Source organism: Mauremys reevesii, linkage group 14, assembly GCF_016161935.1.
Source record: "Mauremys reevesii isolate NIE-2019 linkage group 14, ASM1616193v1, whole genome shotgun sequence".
In the NCBI taxonomy this organism is placed as follows: Eukaryota; Metazoa; Chordata; order Testudines; family Geoemydidae; genus Mauremys; species Mauremys reevesii.
This window is the reverse complement of record NC_052636.1, coordinates 25,427,927-25,447,399: the sequence shown is the minus strand read 5'-3', so window position 1 is coordinate 25,447,399 and position 19,473 is coordinate 25,427,927. Positions and strand designations below refer to the sequence as shown.

At 49.8% G+C, this 19,473-nt stretch overlaps 1 protein-coding gene across 1 annotated transcript in view; it reads left to right on the top strand.

The window, feature by feature from the left end:
* Nucleotides 1-1,618: 1,618 nt before the first annotated feature.
* The window catches only part of LOC120381565 (zinc finger protein 850-like), a 158,116-nt gene continuing 140,261 nt past the window's right edge, over nt 1,619-19,473 (top strand). The window contains exons 1-2 of the mRNA XM_039499736.1: nt 1,619-1,627; nt 13,032-13,441. Of these exons, the coding sequence (XP_039355670.1) occupies nt 1,619-1,627; nt 13,032-13,441 (419 nt within the window). The remainder of the gene's footprint in view (nt 1,628-13,031; nt 13,442-19,473) is intronic.

The following is a 19,473-nucleotide window of genomic DNA, read 5'->3' as shown; positions in this document are numbered from 1 at the left end:
ACAGAGACTCTGTTACTGGGAGGGTTTCACCATGTCTCAGAAGGTTACAGCCTGGTGGGAGGGGATTAGGCCTGTACTGGGATAAGGTCACTCTGTGCTTCACAGTGTGGCAGAACCTGGAATGTCCATTAGCAGGGAACAATGCTGGGGGGAATCGACATATGGAAAGGACAGAAACCCTGTCTGAATTCTCTCACATTGCCCTTCTCGCCCTGGCAGGCTACAGAATAACGTCCACATTTCGCCCCAAATCATCCCCTCCCAGCGGGAAGGAAATGGCTGCAATGGAGCTGGCTCAGGTAAGGGATTCTCAGGAGCTGGTGGTGGGTTCTGGTTGGAGGGAGAGGAGCAGTAAATGTATAGGAGGGTGGGAGGCAGGAAGTATCTTGGGTGGAGAAAGGGAGGGGACAGGATGAGACAAACCTGCTGAGACTTGTATACTCTAGGGTGTGATGGGTTGTCACCCCGGGGTGCAGTCTGGGGGGCTTCTGGGAACCGCTGTGCCCTCTAACCCTCAAGCTGGCCCGGCCCTTCTGTCACGGAGTGTGGGAGTCCGGTCCTGCACCCCTCTGCCTGGGACTCAGTGACTCTCAGCCAGCCAGTAAAACAGAAGGTTTATTGGACAACAGGAATGCAGGTTACAGCAGAGCTCGGAGGCACAGCCAGGACCCCTCAATCAAGCCCCTCTGGGGTCCAGGAAGCTTAATCCCCCTAAATTCCAACCACCCAGCCCAAAACTTAACTCCCCTCCCTCCAGCTGGACCCTTCCTTTGTCCACCTTCCCGGGCAAAGGTGTTGACACCGCCCCTGCTCCCTGGCTCAGGTTACAGGCTGAGCACTTGTCTCTCACCTAAAGTAATCCCGGCTCTCCCATCTCCCACACAGACAGCCCCTACTCCATCACAGCTCTCCCCCTTTGAGACTGAACTGAGCGGGGTCACTCTGCCCAGTGACCTGAGGAAGTTCAGGGCCCCCTCTCCGGGACAACGCTTCCGCTATGAGGTTGGCACTTCCCTTCACATGGACCACGTCCATGTCATAGTCCTGCAGGAGCAGGCTCCACCTCAGGAGCTTGGCGATGGCTCCTTTCATCTGGTGCAGCCAGGTCGGGGGAGAGTGGTCGGTGTACACGGTGAAGTGTCGCCCAAAGAGATAGGGCTCTAGTTTCTTAAGGGCCCACACCATGGCCAGGCATTCCTTCTCGATGGCCGTGTAGTTCTGCTCCCGGGATAGCAACTTCTTGCTCAGGTACACGATAGGGTGTCTCTCCCCCTTTTCATTCTCCTGCATTAACACTGCCCCCAGTCCCGTGTCTGAGGCGTCGGTGGACACCATAAAGGGTTTGTCAAAATCTGGGTTTGCCAGAACTGGGCCACTGAGCAGAGCCTCCTTCAGTGCCCGGAGAGCCTGCTGGCACTGCTCGGTCCAGACCACCTTGTCTGGCTTCCCCTTCTTGCACAGCTCAGTGATGGGGGCGGCTAAAGTGGGGCACGAACCTATGATAGTACCCCGCCATCCCGATAAAGGCCTGGACCTGCTTTTTGGTTTGGGGAGCAGGCCAGTCTCTGATTACCTCCACCTTGGCTGGTTCTGGCTTTAGGCAGCTGCTCCCCACCTGATGGCCCAGGTAAGATACTTCAGCTATCCCCACCTTGCTCTTCTCCTCCTTTACGGTTAACCCCGCCTCTCGGAGTCGGTCCAGCACTCGTCTAACCTGTGACACGTGGTTCTCCCAGGTCTGGCTGAAGACGCAGATGTCGTCAATATATGCCACGGCAAAACTCTCCATCCCCCTCAGTAGCTGATCCACCAGGTGCTGGAAGGTGGCTGGCGCTCCCTTGAGGCCGAAGGGCAGGGTCAGAAACTCGTAGAGCCCCAGAGGGGTGATAAAGGCCGATTTCAGCCTGGCATCTGCGTCCAGCAGCACTTGCCAGTAGCCCTTTGTAAGATCCATGGCGGTGAGGTACCGAGCGCCTCCCAGCTTGACTAGGAGCTCGTCAGGCCTGGGCATGGGGTAGGCATCAGATACGGTGATGGCATTGAGTTTTCGGTAGTCCGCACAGAACCGGATCGACCCATTCCTTTTTGGGGACCAGCACCACCGGCGAGGCCCAAGGGCTGGAAGACAGCTGGATCACCCCCAAAGCCAGCATGTCCCTGACCTCTCTTTGTAGGTCCTGGGCAGTTTTCCCAGTGACCTGAAAAGGGGAACATCTTATAGGGGGATGTGACCCAGTCTCCACCCGTTGGACAGTTAAATTAGTGCATCCAGGCTGGTTGGAAAACAGCTGTCGGTATAGATGCAGCACCCCTCTGATCTCAGCATGCTGGGCCAGGGTCAGCTGATCAGAGAGGGGAATTGCCTCCCGGTGGGGAACCAGCTTTTGTCCCAGGGAATAGATCCACTAAAGGGTCATCTCCCTGCTCCTCCCAATGTCCACACACGGCCAACACCACATTCTCCCTGTCATAGTATGGCTTCATCATATTTACATGGTACACCCAGCGGTGGTGCGCCCGGTTTGACAGCTCCACCACATAGTTTACCTCATTTAGTTGCTTGACAACCTTGAAGGGCCCTTCCCAGGCAGCCTGGAGTTTGTTTTTCCTCATGGGGATGAGAACCATCACTTGATCCCTGGTGGCGAAGGCACGGTCCCGCGCCGTGCGATCATACCAGACCTTCTGCTTCCTCTGGGCTCTGGCCAGATTCTCCCTGGCCAGGCCCATGAGCTCGGCCAGTCTTTCCCGGAAGGTCGGGACATACTCCACCACTGACTCTCCATCGGGAGCGGCCTTCCCCTCCCATTCGTCTCTCATCAGGTCCAGGGGCCCCCTCACCCGCCTTCCATATAACAGTTTGAAAGGCGAGAAACCAGTAGATTCCTGGGGTACCTCCCTGTACGCGAACAGCAGGTGAGGTAAGTACTTGTCTCAGTCCTGTGGGTGCTGGTGCATAAAGGTTTTTAGCATCATCTTTAGCGTCCCATTGAACCTTTCCACCAGCCCGTTGGTCTGGGGGTGATACGCTGAGGCCCAGTTGTGCCGGACCCCACATTTCTCCCACAAGCACCGGAGCAGGGCCGACATGAAGTTGGACCCCGGTCCGTTAAGATTTCCTTGGGGAACCCCACCCGGCTGAAAATGGTCAGCAGCGCATCTGCCACGGTGTCTGCTTTGATAGAGGACAAGGCCACCGCCTCAGGATAGCGAGTGGTGAAGTCTACTACCACCAGAATGTATTTCTTCCCCGACCGGGTCGCCTTGCTGAGAGGTCCCACTATGTCCATGGCCACCTTCTGGAAAGGTTCTTCTATGAAGGGTAAAGACCTCAAAGCTGCTTTCCCCTTGTCTCGGGCCTTCCCAACCCGCTGGCAGGTGTCACAGGATCGGCAGTACTGTCGGACATGGGTAAAGACCCCAGGCCAGTAAAAGTTCTGTCGCAGCCTCTGCCTGGTGCGTTGAATTCCCTAGTGCCCTGCGAGGGGATGTCATGGGCCAGGTACAGCAGCTTGTGGCGAAACTTCTGGGAACCACCAGCTGCCTCCTGATCCCCATGACTCTACTTCCTGGGAGCCCATTCTCAGTACAGGAACCCCTTCGCCCACAGGAACCTCTCCTTGCAACCTCTCCTCATGGTCTGTACCGCACTGAGGTTAGCCCGGTCCCTGAGCTTCCGCAAGGAGGGATCCTTCTGCAACTCGGCCTGGAACTCAGCAGCTGGGACAGGGATGGGGACCTGCTCTCTCTCGCTGGCTGGGTCATGACCAGGGCACCCAGGGCGTTGCTGGGCCAGACCTCCAGGTCCCCCACCATTAACCCCTCCATGGGCAAATATGGGTGTACCCACTTGGCCCCCCACTTCAGGTGTACCCTCGCCACGGGCACCTTGAATGGGGTCCCGCCCACGCCCATCAGGGTCAGGTAGGTGTTGGGCACCATCCGATCTGAGGCCACCACCTCGGGCCGGGCCAGCGTCACCTCTGCGCCCGTGTCCCAGTACCCAGTGACCTTTCTCCCATCTGCCTCCAGGGAAACAAGGCACTCGCTCCGCAGGGACAGCCCTGCCCCCACCCTGTAAACCAAAAACTCAGAGCCTGGAGCATCCAGCCCCCCAGAGGAGCTGACCTGGGGCCCTCCTCCCTCCTTCGCCAGTGGTACGCGGCCAGCCCCCCATTCCTGGGAACGCTGCCCCTCGTCCAGTTGGGTCTCTACCAAGTTAATCCGGTGTGAGGTCTGTCTGCTCAGTCTGTCCTTGAGCCTGGGGCACTGGGATCGTATGTGGCCCCTCTGGCCACATTGATAGCAGCTCATGTCCCGTTGGTCCCCTCGAACTGGTTGGTTGTCCCTAACGCTGGGCGTTCCCCTTGGGAGGGGGTTCTCCCGATTCCCCCTTTGGGTGGTCCCAGGATGACTCTCTCTCTGCATCGCAGCGGGCCTGTTCCTTTGGGACTCCTCCCTGCCACCCCCCGACCGGCTCTTCACAAAGTCATCGGCCAGCCGCCCTGCATGTTGCGGGTTCTCCGGCTTTTGGTTCCTCAACCACAGCCCCAGGTCGGATGGGCACCGCTCATACAGTTGCTTCAGTACCAGCAGTTTAATCACGTCCCCCTTCGTCTGGGCCCCATCTGCCCACTTGCTGGCGTACCCCTCCATGCGGACGGCTAGTTGCAGATAGGAGACCTTAGGGGTTTTATACTGACTCCGGAACCTTTCCTGGTACATTTCAGGAGTCAGCCCAAACTCGCGCAGCAGGGCCTGCTTGAATAGTTCGTAGTTCCCTTTCTCCTCCTCTCCCAGCTGGCCGTACAATGCCACGGCCTTGGGGTCCAGTAAGGGGGTGAGAACTCGGAGCCTGTCCGCAGGATCTACCTGGTGCAGCTCGCAGACCATCTCAAAGGCATCCAGGAACTCATCCATGTCCTCCCCCTCCTTACGCTGGGGCAGGATGCACTTACCAAAGCTCTGCGCAGTCCTGGGCCCCCCCTCACTCACCGCAGCCGGGGGCTCACTGCCCCTCAGCCTCACCAGTTCCAGCTCATGATGATGCTGTCTCTCTTTCTCCTCCCGGTCATGGTCTCTCTGTTTCTCACGATCCTCCAGCTCTCTCAGTTTTAGCTCCTTCTCCCATTCCAGCCGCTTCCGCTCCACGGATGCCGAGCGTCTCCGGGATGATCCCCTGCTGGGGGGTGAGCTTCGCCGGGAGGATCCCCTGCTGGCCGGAGGGGTCACAGTGCCCTCGGTATTCACTAGGCTCCTCCCCGCCCTTCCCCTAGGCATAGGGATGGGGGGTCTCGGGAAGCCCTCAGCTGCCGGCTGACCACTCCCAGCTGGGACAGACACTGGGGCCTGCGCTGCATCTGCCAGGCTGCTTCCCTCAGACACAGGGATCAGTTCATTCAAGCGGTCTCCCTTGTGTAGCTGGGCAATCAGCTGGTCCTTGGTGAGCCTCCCTCTGTGCAGCCCCCTCTGCTTCCACAGCTCCACCAGGTCACACTTAAGCCGCTTGGCATACATCTTCCTGCTGGCCACTCGCAGGCCGGGGTGCTCACCGCTCCCCACGGTTTCCAGGGAGACCCCTAGTGCACCAGCCCTTCTTAAGGTCACCACCTTTCTGCCAGGGTCGATCCGCAGACTCCTCCGCCCCTGGGACCGCTCGCTGCAATCCCCCGGGGGACCCTGTTACTGCAAATTCCTTCTCTCTGGTCACACACTCCCAAGGGTTAATTACCCCTAAAATTGTCCCTTTCTTTTACTGCTCCCCAGTCACTTATTGCAGGAAGCACCGTCCACGGGGTGCAGTAAATCCCACCGCTACCACCAGTTGTCATGGAGTGTGGGGGAGTCTGGTCCTGTACCCCTCTTCCTGGGACTCTCAGTGACTCTCAGCCAGCCAGTAAAACAGAAGGTTTATTGGAAAACAGGAATGCAGGTTACAGCAGAGCTTGGAGGCACAGCCAGGACCCCTCAATCAAGCCCCTCTGGGGGCCAGGAAGCTTAATCCCCTAAATTCCAACCACCCAGCCCAAAACCAAAACTAAACTCCTCCCTCCAGCCGGCCCCTTCCTTTGTCCACCTTCCTGGGCAAAGGTGCTGACACCCCTCCCTGCTCCCTGGCTCAGGTTACAGGCTGAGCACTTGTCTCTCACCTAAAGTAATCCCCGGCTCTCCCATCTCCCACACAGACAGCCCCTACTCCATCACACCTTCTTGCACTGCTTTGCTGGAGATTCAGCCAGCCTCTCCAGGCCCTGTTATCACCCAACACGACAGCAGGTGGCGCCATACACCCAACTAAGCTACCTGAGTGCTTTACCTGAGCCACTCAAGGAGAGAGAGAAGACAACAGCCAATTTCCCAGTGATAAGTGTTAGCAAACAGATCAAAGCAGATGACTTGGCAAATAACCAAAAGCTCAAAAAAGCCTGACATACTAGATGGATAGAATTTGAATTAGCAATTTCTCACCCTGACTGATGATAGAAGCAGTCCACCAAGTTTCCATACACAAGCTAGAAATCCCTTTACCCTGGGACCAGCACTTCCCCCAGTTCAGTCTTTGTTCCTCAGGTGTTTCCAGGAGTTCTCTTGTGTGCGGAATGAGGCCAAGAGATGATGTCACACCCACCTTATGTAGCTTTTCCATATGGCAGGAACCCTTTGTTCCAAACTCAGTTCCCAGTCCAGTTTGTGGAAAAATACAGGTACCAAAATGGAGTTTAGTGTCATATGGTCTGGTCACATGCACTAGCATGTCATGCTGAGTCATAGTAGCTATGACTCATAGGCTGGCTGAAACATTCACAAGGAGGCTAAGCTCTTCCATGGTCCATTGTCTTTGTTGATGAGCCATGAACACTGTCTGGCTTTTTTGTTGTACCTGAAAGGCTCGTTGTGGCTGTTACCCAGAGTAAGTACATTTGAAATACAGATACAGAGTCAATATCCATAACTTCAGATACAAACATGATACATGCACACAAATAGGACAATCATATTCAGCAAATCATAACTTTTCCAATGACACTGAACATGATGCATCTTGCACAAAATGCATCATAATTATGTCCTAATCATTTGATAATCATACCACTATGCTGAATGTGGGGTGCAGTGTCAGGGCCTAATTTCAAGGCAAAGGTGTTGGGAATGGAACTTCCCCTCTTTGTGGAACAGGAAATAACCCTCTAGCCATGGCTGGGAAAACTTCCCAGACTCCCAGTGCTGAACCCTGAACCTACTGACACTTCATTAGTTACCACCAACCCCGATCTTTGTGGCAACTGCAAACGTTATCGGTGATGATTTTATATTCTCTTCTAGGTCATTGATAAGAATGTTAAATAACACAGGGTCAAGAACCAATCCTTGTGGGACTCCCCTAGAAAGAAATCTACTCCACCATGGTTCCCCATTTACAATCATAGTTTTTAATCTATTTAATGTATGTTGTGTTTATTTTGTATCTTTCTAGTTTTCTAGTCAAAATGTTGTGCTGAACCAAGTCATATGCCTTACAGAAGTCTAGGTGTATTACATCAATACTGTTAGTTGCAACCAAACTTTTTTATCTCATGCAATAAGGATATCCAGTTAGTTTGATTGGATCTGTTGTCTCTGAACCTTTGTTAATTGGTACTAATTATATTACCCTCCTTTCATTCTTTATTAATTAAATCCATATTCGCTGCTCCATTATCTTGACCAGTATCAGACTAACACTCTTGTAATTAGCTGGGTCATCTCTTTTACACTTTTAAAATATTGGCACGGCATTAGCTTAGTCCAGTCTTCTGGAATTTCCCCAGTGTTCCAAGTCCTAATTAAAATCACCATTAACAGTCCTCCACACTCCTCCACCAGATCATTCAAAACTCTTGGATACAAGTTATCTGGACCTGCTTATTTAAACATGTCTAACTGTAATAGCTGCTGTTCAACATCCTCGTGAGTTATTGTTGGAATGGAAAGACTGTCGTCGTCAATGTCTTATATGACTTACATCATCCGTTTTTCTCCAAATCCAGGAGAGAAATATTTATTGAACACTTTGACCTCTTCTGCATTATTTTGATAATTCTGCCATTTCCATCTAGTAATTTACCACTACCATTGTTAGGGATTAAGTTTGTACTTAATATACTTTTTAAAAACTTCCTTCTTATTTTCATTAATTGGTCATTGATTTCTGATAGCTTCCCTTACCAATTTTCTACAATTCTGACTTTCTAACTTCTATTCTTTACTATTGACTTCCCCTTTCTTCCATATATTTTATTTGGAGAGTGTTGGGATTCCTACCAGGGAACCACCAGCATGGTCCAGAGACAGCCCCATCTCCTGTATCAAGCTCTGGCTAGTGGGTATGTGATAAATGTGATGACCCTGCCTCCATCTGTCAGTTGGGAGACACAAAGGTTCTCTCTTTCCACCCTCTGATGCCGCCTGGCTGTTCTAGGCAAGGTGGGGTGGGACTCTGTTAACATGTGCCTCCCGGAGCTTCCATTTCCCTGGTGCTGCTGTTCCGTGAATAGTGGGGCAGTGGGTCCTGAATGTTGGACTCTTGCTCTTTCAGAGGCCGGTGACCTTCGAGGAGGTGGCTGTGTATTTCACCAGGGGAGAGGGGGCTCTGCTGGACCCCACTCAGAGAGCCCTCTACAGGGATGTCATGCAGGAGAACTATGAGACGGTGACCTCGCTGGGTAAGGAGTCCTGTCCCCTGGGTTATTAGAAGCTGTGAGGTCTCTAAAGAACCTGAGTAGTAATAACTTTATACCTTTATTTGTCATACAAGTTTTGACAAGTTTCCTTGCCCCCCGTTTTTTTGCCTTATCTCCCACCCACTAGTATCATTTTTGTCATGTGCCTTTTTGGTGCCGTCAGTCATTTTAAAATTGCATTGAATATATCCTTATTGGCTACATGAATAACTGTAGCTTTCATGCATTTCCCTCCTTTTAAGAGGAAAATACGCCACCTGTAGAATTCTTAATTGAGTAAATAGGTGTATGACTCGTGCCTGGCTTGTGTGACAGTCAGATGAGCTCCTCTTTTGATAGGAGAGCGTATAATGTTTCCATTCAGGACCGCACCGGTGAAGGGAGAACAGAGCTGTGGGAGGGGCAGAGAAGGGGGGGAGTAGATAATTCTGGGGTGCCAGGACATGGGGAGGGTGTGTGCAGGGTTAGAGCTAAGAAGCAGAAGGGAGGGATGAGGTAGTGAGAGGTGAGGAGGGAACACAAGAATCTCCCAAGGTGCCGGGAGGTGGTGCTGGCTGAGAGTAATGGGAAGAAGTGGAGAGGAGTGTGGAGGAAGGGCACCCAGGAAGTGGCTCAGTCTCAGGTTTGAAGCTAAGTGGCCTGTCCTTGTGGAAGAGTGGGACCCCTTGGGGGTCTAGTGCACTCAAGAGGCACCTCCCAAGGACTGTTTAAAAGCCAGGGCATTGCAGAGATCCTATGGATCCATGACAGTGCCAGAGGTTCAGCCTTATGGGGAAAAGATACAAAACAAGAAAAGGATCTAAATGCGTGTTTACCATCGCTCCCTCTCAGTCCTCATGGGAATCCCTGGTCCGTTCCAAAGTGTATTAAAACCTTCCTTAAAGGCTTACCTCTTGGTTATCAGGTCATGTCCATTTGTTAGAGGGTTTTCCCTTCACCCTCCCACTTCCCTGGTTCTTGTCACGCAGACAGCAAGCAGCAAATGACCAGAAGTCTGAAGCACAGATAATGCGATGTTTATTGGGGTTATTTCCAAGCAAGCATATTCCACTGCCCCAATGAACTTACACCTAGAAAAAATAATTATGCGGCAGACAGAAACAATTAGAGAACCAGACTGATTAACAAGGTTAAAGTGGTGGCCATAAAGATAAAACAATACAGAAATGAGGGTTTCACAACCATTGATAAGTGATTTCTTGCCATCCAGACAGGCTGCTATCAAACTAAGTTTTCTTTATCCATCTTAAGATCTGTATCTTTATCTGGTGGCGATGGGCGCTATCAGGACAGGATCATCTTCCTAACAGCCCAGTAGCACCTTATTTCCGTGTGACTGGTTTGGGATGTGAGGATGTGACCCTTCGCTTCCCAGCGTATGGCTGCCCCTGCTGCTTAGCCAAAGGCCTTAGCCTAAGAACAAGGTCTCAGCCTATCCTAGTGAGAGAAGGCCCTTACACAGGCAGACTGAGATTTTGATAATTAGGTAGTTACAGGGGTATAAAGACAAAGTGATAAAAATACACCTACGTTCTTAAACTATAGGCTTTACAGGCAGGCCTGAATAACTCTATTCTAACAGTGAGTTCTACCCCTTCCCCCATTCTGTGTCTGTCCTGTCTATTTAGATCGGTGTCGGCAACCTTTCAGCAGTGCTGTGCTGAGTCTTCATTTATTCGCTCTAATTTAAGGTTCCGTGTGCCAGTAACACATATTAATGTTTTTAGAAGGTCTCTTTCTATAAGTCTATAATATAGAACTAAACTATTGTTGTATGTAAAGTAAATAAGGTTTTTAAAATGTTTAAGAAGCTTAATTTAAAATGCAGAGCCCCCCCCCCCCCGACCAGGGGCCAGGACCCAGGCAGTGTGAGTGCCACTGAAAATCAGCTCGCTGCCGCAGGTTGCCTACCCCTGATTTAGATGGTAAATAATTCTGGGCATGGGCCATCTACTATTCTCTGTTTGCACTTTGCCTAGCACAATGGGGACCCACTGTTAGTTGGTCCTTAGGCACTAAGGTAATGAATATGATTTGTTATAATAGTAACTCTCCTGCCACTTTGAGCCAAGGAGGATGGCCTTGGGATGCGTAACCTTATTTGGGGTGTGTTAGTAATGTTGATTTGATATATCAACTTAATTTAATTTGCATTGTAATTATTTAATTAATTAATAATACTTAATCATTTATATTAATTAATATGGGTTTAGGCTCGCCAATTTGTTTGATCAGAAGATAAAAGTTCGTGTTTCGAATCGGGTTCCACAGAATTGATAAAGGGATCTTCGGGGGTATGACAGGAAGCTCACAGTGAGACAGATATAGTCATAACGACTTTTTATTAAACTCAATGAAATAGTAAGTAAATTGTAAAGCAAGTAGAATTACAGAGTTACAATTGTAATACTGTTATTCAGGAGATACATATGATGATACAATATTATGTGCTGCAAACTTTGGTTAATATTCACAGCCTGTTTTGATAAACTGGTGTTGGCCTCGCCTCTGGCGGTTCAGTTTCACACCACTTGCAGAGGAAACTAATGCAAAGAGCTGTCAAAGCAACTTTAGAATTTATTTTTTAGCTCAACTAAATAATCTGATACACAGACTAAAATAACATTTAGAGAGACCAAGCTTAGCCGAGTCCCTTTTGAACTTAAAGTTTGAAAAGAAAATAAGTGCGGCCTATTACTGGTTAATAGCTGTTGTAGAGGGATAGCATGAATACGTAGCTGAAGATGGTGAAGTGTAGAGAAGAAGGAGGAGGTCGAGGTGGGGGTGGGAATACCATAGTGAGGTAGGTTACCTCTTTTTATAGAAATAAATGCTGGAAATTCTTCCTCTTATGCCCAAATTTCATTCTTCCCCCATAGAAATGTTAGGGTACGCTTACTTCATAGTCTAGTGTGTGTGCGCGTATGGATGACAGGTATCTGCGCACTTGAGGGGTACTTGTTAAGTCTGTGAGTGCAATTTTGAAAAATCCCCTTTGCCATTCTTCATTGTCTGTTGGTCTAGGTGAAGGGTCTTAGACCTAAGCGTAGGCACTTTATTTGGGTATAGGAAAAACAGCTCCTTTTCTGGGTAAAAGGGCACAGGATATAGCTATGCTAATTTTGCTTTAGCTTAAAATGCAGGTTTTTGGCCTGTAGGTTTCTTGCATTACAGCCAAACATATTTTTAATATAAATTAATAAACCTATCACAATACTGTACTTATAAGAAAAGAGATATTGATGCAGGCAAGCAGATGAATCCTGAGGGCTACAGATGTTACTGCCTAAAATGAGATGGGGTTAAAACTATGGAATATTCTTTGTGACAAGTATCTCACAAATTCTACTGACCTCCCTTGTTTTCTTTGCCTGCAGTAGGGTTTCCAATTTCCAAACCTGATGTGATCTCGCAGCTGGAACGAGGGGAAGAGCCGTGGGTCCCGGACCTCCAGGGCTCTGAGAAAGAAGTGGTCCCGAGAGCTGCCTGCACAGGTGAGGAATTGGTTAAACAACTCAACAACTGCTTAGGAATGCAGGAAACATTTGGGATGCCCTACAAAGACCCTGTGAGCTCTTCAAATTCAGGATTGTTCCCTGCAGATGAGTGACATCTGCCATAATGATTCCACATGGCTTCCCTGCTATTCTGATTGACAACTGGCAGCAGGTCGCTCCCTGATCTCACTTTCCCCTGAGAGTTATGGTGCAATGAGGACCCAGAACTGATGCCTTCCTCTCTTTTCTGTGGAAGGGTTTGGGGAAAATCAGCTCCTGATAGGTTTGATCTCTCCCACATATATTTTGGTTTGTTCACCCTTTTTCCATTCCTCTCGCTGACATTTCCTTTTTCTCAGGCACAGGGAGTGACCTATGTCTGGATTCTCTCTGTCTCCCATCCAGCGATGGGATGGTGAGTGAGAACGAGGAGGAGAAACCCCAGCAGGAAGACACTGTGCAAGTAGATCCACATTGGCTGTTATCAGGAAGATCCAAAGGGAATGTTTCCAGGAGTTGTGCACTCCCAGAAAACACAAAAGCCTGTGAGATTCAGCAGAGGCCAGAGGGAAACTACAGTAGCCACTCAGACCTTATTCCACGCAACAGAATCAACTTGGAAGAGAGACGATACATGTGCCATGAGTGCGGGAAAAGCTTCAATTGGCGCTCAAACCTTATCAGACATGAGAGAATCCACACAGGGGAAACGCCCTACATGTGCTCTGAGTGTGGGAAAAGCTTCAATCAGCGCTCACACCTTATCAGACATGAGAGAATCCACACAGGAGAGACGCCCTACACGTGCTCTGAGTGCGGGAAAAGGTTCAATCGGAGCTCTACCCTTATTAGACATCAGAGAATCCACACAGGGGAGCTGCCCTACACATGCACTGAGTGCGGGAAAAGCTTTGGGCAGAGCTCTCACCTTATCACACATCAGAGAATCCACACCAGGGAGATGCCCTACACGTGCTCTGAGTGCGGGAAAAGCTTCAGTTACAGCTCAGTCCTGAGCACACACAGGAGAATTCACGCAGGGGAGACGCCCTACACGTGCTCTGAGTGTGGGAAAAGCTTCAGGCAGAGCTCTCACCTTATCAGACATGAGAGAATCCACACGGGGGAGACGCCCTACACGTGCTCTGATTGCGGGAAAAGCTTCATTTCGAGCTCTCACCTTATCGCACATCGGAGAATCCACACAGGGGAGACGCCCTACACATGCTCTGAGTGCGGGAAAAGCTTCAATCAGAGCTCAAACCTTATTACACATCAGAAAATCCACATGAGAGAGAACCTTAGCAAATGCCTTGACTAGGGCTGGAGAAATTTTTTTTTTGTTTTTTAATCACATTTGCTAATTTCTACATAGTGATCTTTGCACCATCTTCACCGTGGTGTCTCAGCTCCACCAAATGAGTTGCCTGCTTCTGCCTTTTGCAGCTCACCCTTCTTTGGGGTCAGTCCTGTGATCTTTTCTATCAACTCCTTTCCTTTGAGTCGAAGGAGTGTGTGTCCCTCCTGCCAGGAATGTTCGTCAGCCGCAGGTGGGGGGAGAGAGGGTTGATTCCAACAAGCCACACTGAGGCTAAAACTACCTGTGCCTTCCATCCACTAGGGCTGTACATGGCATCGACTGCTCAAGTTAGTGATCTTGGTGTAACAAGACAATTATAGTTGTAGAGCAGATGCGCCCAGGTGCAGGGGTTGGCATTAGCTTCCCCCTTGACCTGACCTAAACTCCATCACTTTCCCTAGTCTAAACAAACCCTGAGCATCCCGGTTATACTGTTCCCCCATTTCACAGCCATTGTTAGTCATCGAGTTCACTCTTGGGGAAGAAGTTGTTTCACTCCCAGTTGCTCTGATGTTGGTTCAGGTTGTGCTGGGGAGCAGATATTTTTACTACCATTTTTCTCACTTAAAATATATTGAACTATAACAAAGAGCAGGAACAGGGCAGGGATAGAGAGTGAAATGTCATTTCACCCTCTGGAACAACAGAAGAAGATGGGGTAAATCAGAGGGAGTCCCTTATTCCCCATCACCATCCCAGTTCCCCTGTTGTGCAGTTGGTTAGGTCAGTATTTTTTCTAAAGGGCTGGGAAGAGGATTCCCTCGTAAATAACTTGTAACTAAACAAAGTGCCCAGGCATTGGGCTCCCAAAGCCGTTGTGGCCCAGGCCCTGCAGGAAGTGGCTCCTGAAGAGATCTCCTTCCTCATTAGCTGCATGTTGCCTATTATTTGGGAAATACAATCCCTATCTAGGTAGAGATGGGAAACATGGAAGTGACTTTTCTCTTCAGCTCACCCCTGGGAGATGCTGCAAATGTGTAGAAAATGAAATCCGTGTTGAATGTGCTATAGCTGCAGAAAGATACCTGTTTTTAATAGAGACCTGACATTTGTTGTCTTACAGGGATTCTAAGTTGCACCTGAATTTAGTCCCTAATTTAAATCTGTGCCACCAGATTAAAGAAATAAAAGGGCATAGTTGGGGGAGTTGTACCTCACTGTCGCTACTGATCTGTTGTGTGGTTGGTGAAGAATTCTACACCAGAGAAGTGTAAAATTACTCCAAGTAAGGACAAAGATTTGACAAGAACTCGGGTAGAAATTGCAGGTACTAGTGGTTGATTTTCACCCCAGAGATGGAAGCTGTGGTGACCTGTGGCCCAGGTAAACTATTTTTAGAATGCTGCTCCCTAGTTAAGTGGCATTGATCACACTCCTGAAGGACGCCATGATTAAATTGGGCACAACTGTCTTTTACCATTTGGATCCAAAGTTAGATGAATCACAGAGAGAAACGGCTGATTCCTTCAGAGCCATTCCATGCCTACGGGTCCCAATCTGGCTGCCTTGTTGGACAAGAAGCACTTCCATGCTGGCCAAACAATGGTAGCCAATGAGGGAATGTATCAGATGCGAAGTTCAGACTGCAGGATACTTGAATGCTGAGTCCAGAGTGTGTGGTTTAGTCTAGGCCAGCACAACTCATAAAGCGGCGAGGGCAATATTACTCCAAAGGGAACAGCTGAAGGATGAAACCCCCCCAGCCTCACTGAACACCACCCCCCAGCGCGGCCGAGCCCCTCCCCGAAACAATCCCGCCCAAGTGCCACCTGCCCCATGGAAACAAACCCTCCTTCCCCAGCACCGCCCTGCCAAAACGGAGGCATCGAACCTTGGTAATATGTTATAGCGGGCCTCTAAGGTAGTATAATTAAGGTAAAAGGAAAATGTCTTTTTGCTAGAAGTAGAATAAGATCTTCTCCCCACTTTGTAATCAGTCGCCCTGTGGAGTGAATGAGGTGGAAGGCAGCACCTCCAGACAGCTGCAATCCTTGGAGAGGGGCTGGGAGACGGACCAGATCAGCAGAACAGGTCAGCCACTGACTCATAGCTCGTCTCCTCAGTCCCCTGCTGCCGGCTCACCAGCCCCTCCCACTTGCCTCCTCAGCCACCCCCTTCCGTGCTGCCGGCTCACCCACCCCTTCGCCACTGCCCGCTCATTTCCTCAGCCCCCCTCCCTCACCTGCTATTGTGTCATACAGGAGGCCGGTGATACGCAGGGGGTCAGATTAGATGCTCTAATGGTTTCTCCTGGCCATAAAGCCGACTCATTTCTGACAGACTGAGTGTAGCATTGGGAGCAGCGTCTGATGTTTCCCTGTCTAGCCGGCTTGCTGCCTAGAACGAACGCTCCTTGAGTGGGGTGACCACAGGGAGCAGCTCAAACCTCCAAAGTGCCTGGCCAGGGGCAGGACATTGGCACAGCAAGGGAGGGGTGTGGCAGTGACATCACAAAGGCCTTTTGCAGGACTTCAGACTATTGGTCCAAGGTGGTGGGGAGGTGGTGACCTCACAGAGAGATGCTGACATCAGGCAGGACAGGAGTGAGGGGCCAGGGAAACCTCAGAGCCCCCTGGGGCTTTGCTTCAGCAAGTCTCCTTCTCCAGGTCTCTCTTTGAGGACTGAGAGAGTATTCGGGTTCATGGACGTGAACGCCAGGAGGAACCTCTTTCCAGTTTTCTCCTTCCCTTTTAGTGATTTTACTAGAAAACAGCCGTCCCTGTTTAGAAGGTAAGAGCCTCCTCGAGGTCTGAAACCTGTTCAGTCTGATCCGTCCCGTGACAAGTCACTTCCCTTCTCTATACCTCAGGCTCCTCCCCATCTGCCCAATGGGAACAGGAACAGTTCTCGAACTCTGGGCAGTTGTGAGCCTGAGTGAGATAAGGGGCGTTAAAGCCCTGTGAGAAGGAGAAAGGGAAGTTTCACAGTGTTTAGCAACAAGGAATTCTAAAGTTTGCTAAAATGTCTAGTCTGTGGAAACAAGAAATGGTCGGGGCCAAACTTTTTAATCACTGACTTTTCTAAAGCCCATTCAGGGATGTGAGTCTCTGTCTTTTCGGTACCTGGGGTTCTTTGCCAGCAGGAGAGAAGAGGTTCCTGCCTCCATTTTTGTGGCCTTAACAAACCAGGTGTTGTGCCCCAGTTCTTGTCTTGAGATCCCTGAAAAAGAACTTCTTCCCATCCATGAACAAGACAAGACCTATCTTTCAAAGGGGAACAAAGAGACCCCTGGGACTTACAGACTAGCTAGCCTCACTTCCACAGCTGGAGAGATACTGGAATATATTCTTAAACAATCAGTGTGTCAGCAGCACCTACACGATAATTTGGTTCTTAGGACGAGTGAGCATGGATTTGACAAGAACAAATCGTCCCAAACCCAGCCTCTTTCCTTCTTTGGCAGGGTTCCGGGCCTAGTGGAGGTGGGTAAACAGTAGATGGGATCTATCTTGGGGTTACTAAGGCTTTTGGCACAGTCCCGCAGGACATTCTCACAAGCAAATGAGGAAAATGCGGTGTAGATGCAATCAGTGTCACGTGGGTGCAGAGCTGGTTGAAAGCCCAGACTCCAGGGGCCCTTCTCCATGGTTGGCTGCCCAACGGAGAGGGTGCACCTAGTGGGTCCGGCAGGGATCAGTCCGGAGTCCGGTACTATTCAATAGTTTCATGAATGATTTGGAAAATGGAGTGGAGAGCATGCTTCTAAAATGTGCAACTGACACCAAGCACTTTGGAGCTCAGGGTTGGAATTCAAAACGCCCGTAACAAATTGGAGACTTGGTCTTCTTGAGCCAAACCCCATGGCTGGGCCTCTCTCTCTAGACTGGGCTGAAGTGAAACCCCAGAGACAAACACTCCTCCTCCTGGGCAGTGCGCTCCGACCTTGAATGGTCAGATGCTGCTTAGCGCTGTCAGAGCAGCTTTGGCTGGGGGATTCTCCCAGCACTTTCCAATAGCGGGAAGGTACGAAATCCCCATTTGCCTGCTGTTGACGGAGCCCTAGAGGGGGGAGCAACTTGCCCAAAGTCCCACCGGAAAAGGAAAACAACCAGCAGTGGAACCAATAGGGGTGTCAGGATCTTGGAGGCGCTGTCACCCCCACACTAGGGCGGTGTTATGCACCCCCTGCTGCTGGCCGAGTTTCTCTGTCCCTTGGCAATAAGACAGTCTAGAATCCTAGCCAGGGTTATTCTATCTGCTACCCAAGATCCATAAACCTGGAAATCCTGGATGCCCCATCATCTCAGGCATTGGCACCCTGACAGCAGGATTGTCTGGCTATGTAGACGCTCCATCATCATTCCACACAAAGGTGGACTACAAGCCGTCAGGAACAGTATCCCCGATAATGTCACAGCTGAACTTTGTGACTTTGTCCTCACCCATAACTATTTCACATTTGGGGACAATGTTTACCTTCAAGTCAGCGGCACTGCTAGGGTACTCACATGGCCCCACAGTATGCCAACATTTTTATGGCTGACTTAGAACAACGCTTCCTCAGCTCTCGTCCCCTAAGGCCCCTACTCTACTTGTGCTACACTGATGACATCTTCATCATCTGGTCCCATGGAAAAGAAAACCCTTGAGGAATTCCACCATGATTTCAACAATTTCCATCCCACCTACAATCTCTGCCTGGACCAGTCCACACAAGAGATCCACTTCCTGGACACTACTGTGCTAATAAGCGATGGTCACATAAACACCACCCTATACCGGAAACATACTGAACGCTATACTTACCTACATGTCTCCAGCTTTCACCCAGACCACATCACACAATCCATTGTCTACAGCCAAGCTCTAAGATACAACCGCATTTGCTCTAACCCCTCAGACAGAGACAAACACCTACAAGAGCTCTATCAAGCATTCTTACAACTACAGTACCCACCTGCTGAAGTGAAGAAGCAGATTGACAGAGCCAGAAGAGTACCCAGAAGTCACCTACTACAGGACAGCCCCAACAAAGAAAGTAACAGAACCCCACTAGCCGTCACCTTCAGCCCCCAACTAAAACCTCTCCAGTGCATCATCAAGGATCTACAACCCATCCTGAAGGACAATCCCTCACTCTCACAGATCTTGGGAGACAGGTCAGTCCTTGCTTACTGACAGCCACTCAACCTGAAGCAAATACTTATCAGCAACCACACAAAAAAAACACTAACCCAGGAACCTATCCTTGCAACAAAGCCCATTGCCAACTCTCTCCCCATATCTGTTCAGGGGACACCATCATAGGACCTAATCACATCAGCCATGCCATCAGGGGCTCATTCACCTGCACATCTACCAATGTGATATGTGCCATCATGTGCCAGCAATGCCTCTCTGCCATGTACATTGGCCAAACCAGAGAGTCTCTACATAAAAGAATAAATGGACACAAATCAGACATCAAGAATTATAACATTCAAACACAGCCAGAGAACACTTCAATCTCCCTGGTCACTCGATTACAGACCTAAAAGTCGTAATATTACAACAAAAAACCTTCAACAACAGACTCCCACGAGAGATGCTGAATTGGAATTAATTTGCAAACTGGACACCATTAAATTAGGCTTGAATAAAGACTGGGAGTGGGTGGGTCATTACACAAAGTAAAACTATTTCCCCATGTTTATTTGTCCCCCTACTGTTACTCACACCTTCTTGTCAACTGTGGGAAATGGGCCATCCTGATTGTCACTACAGGTTTTTTTCTCCTGCTGATAATAGCTCACCTTAACTGCTCACTCTCATTATAGTGTGGATGGCAACACCCATTTTTTCATGTTCTCTGTGTATATATATATATCTTCCTGCTGTATTTTCCACTGTATGCATCTGATTAAGTGGATTTTAGCCCACGAAAGCTTATGCTCAAATAAGTTTGTTAGTCTCTAAG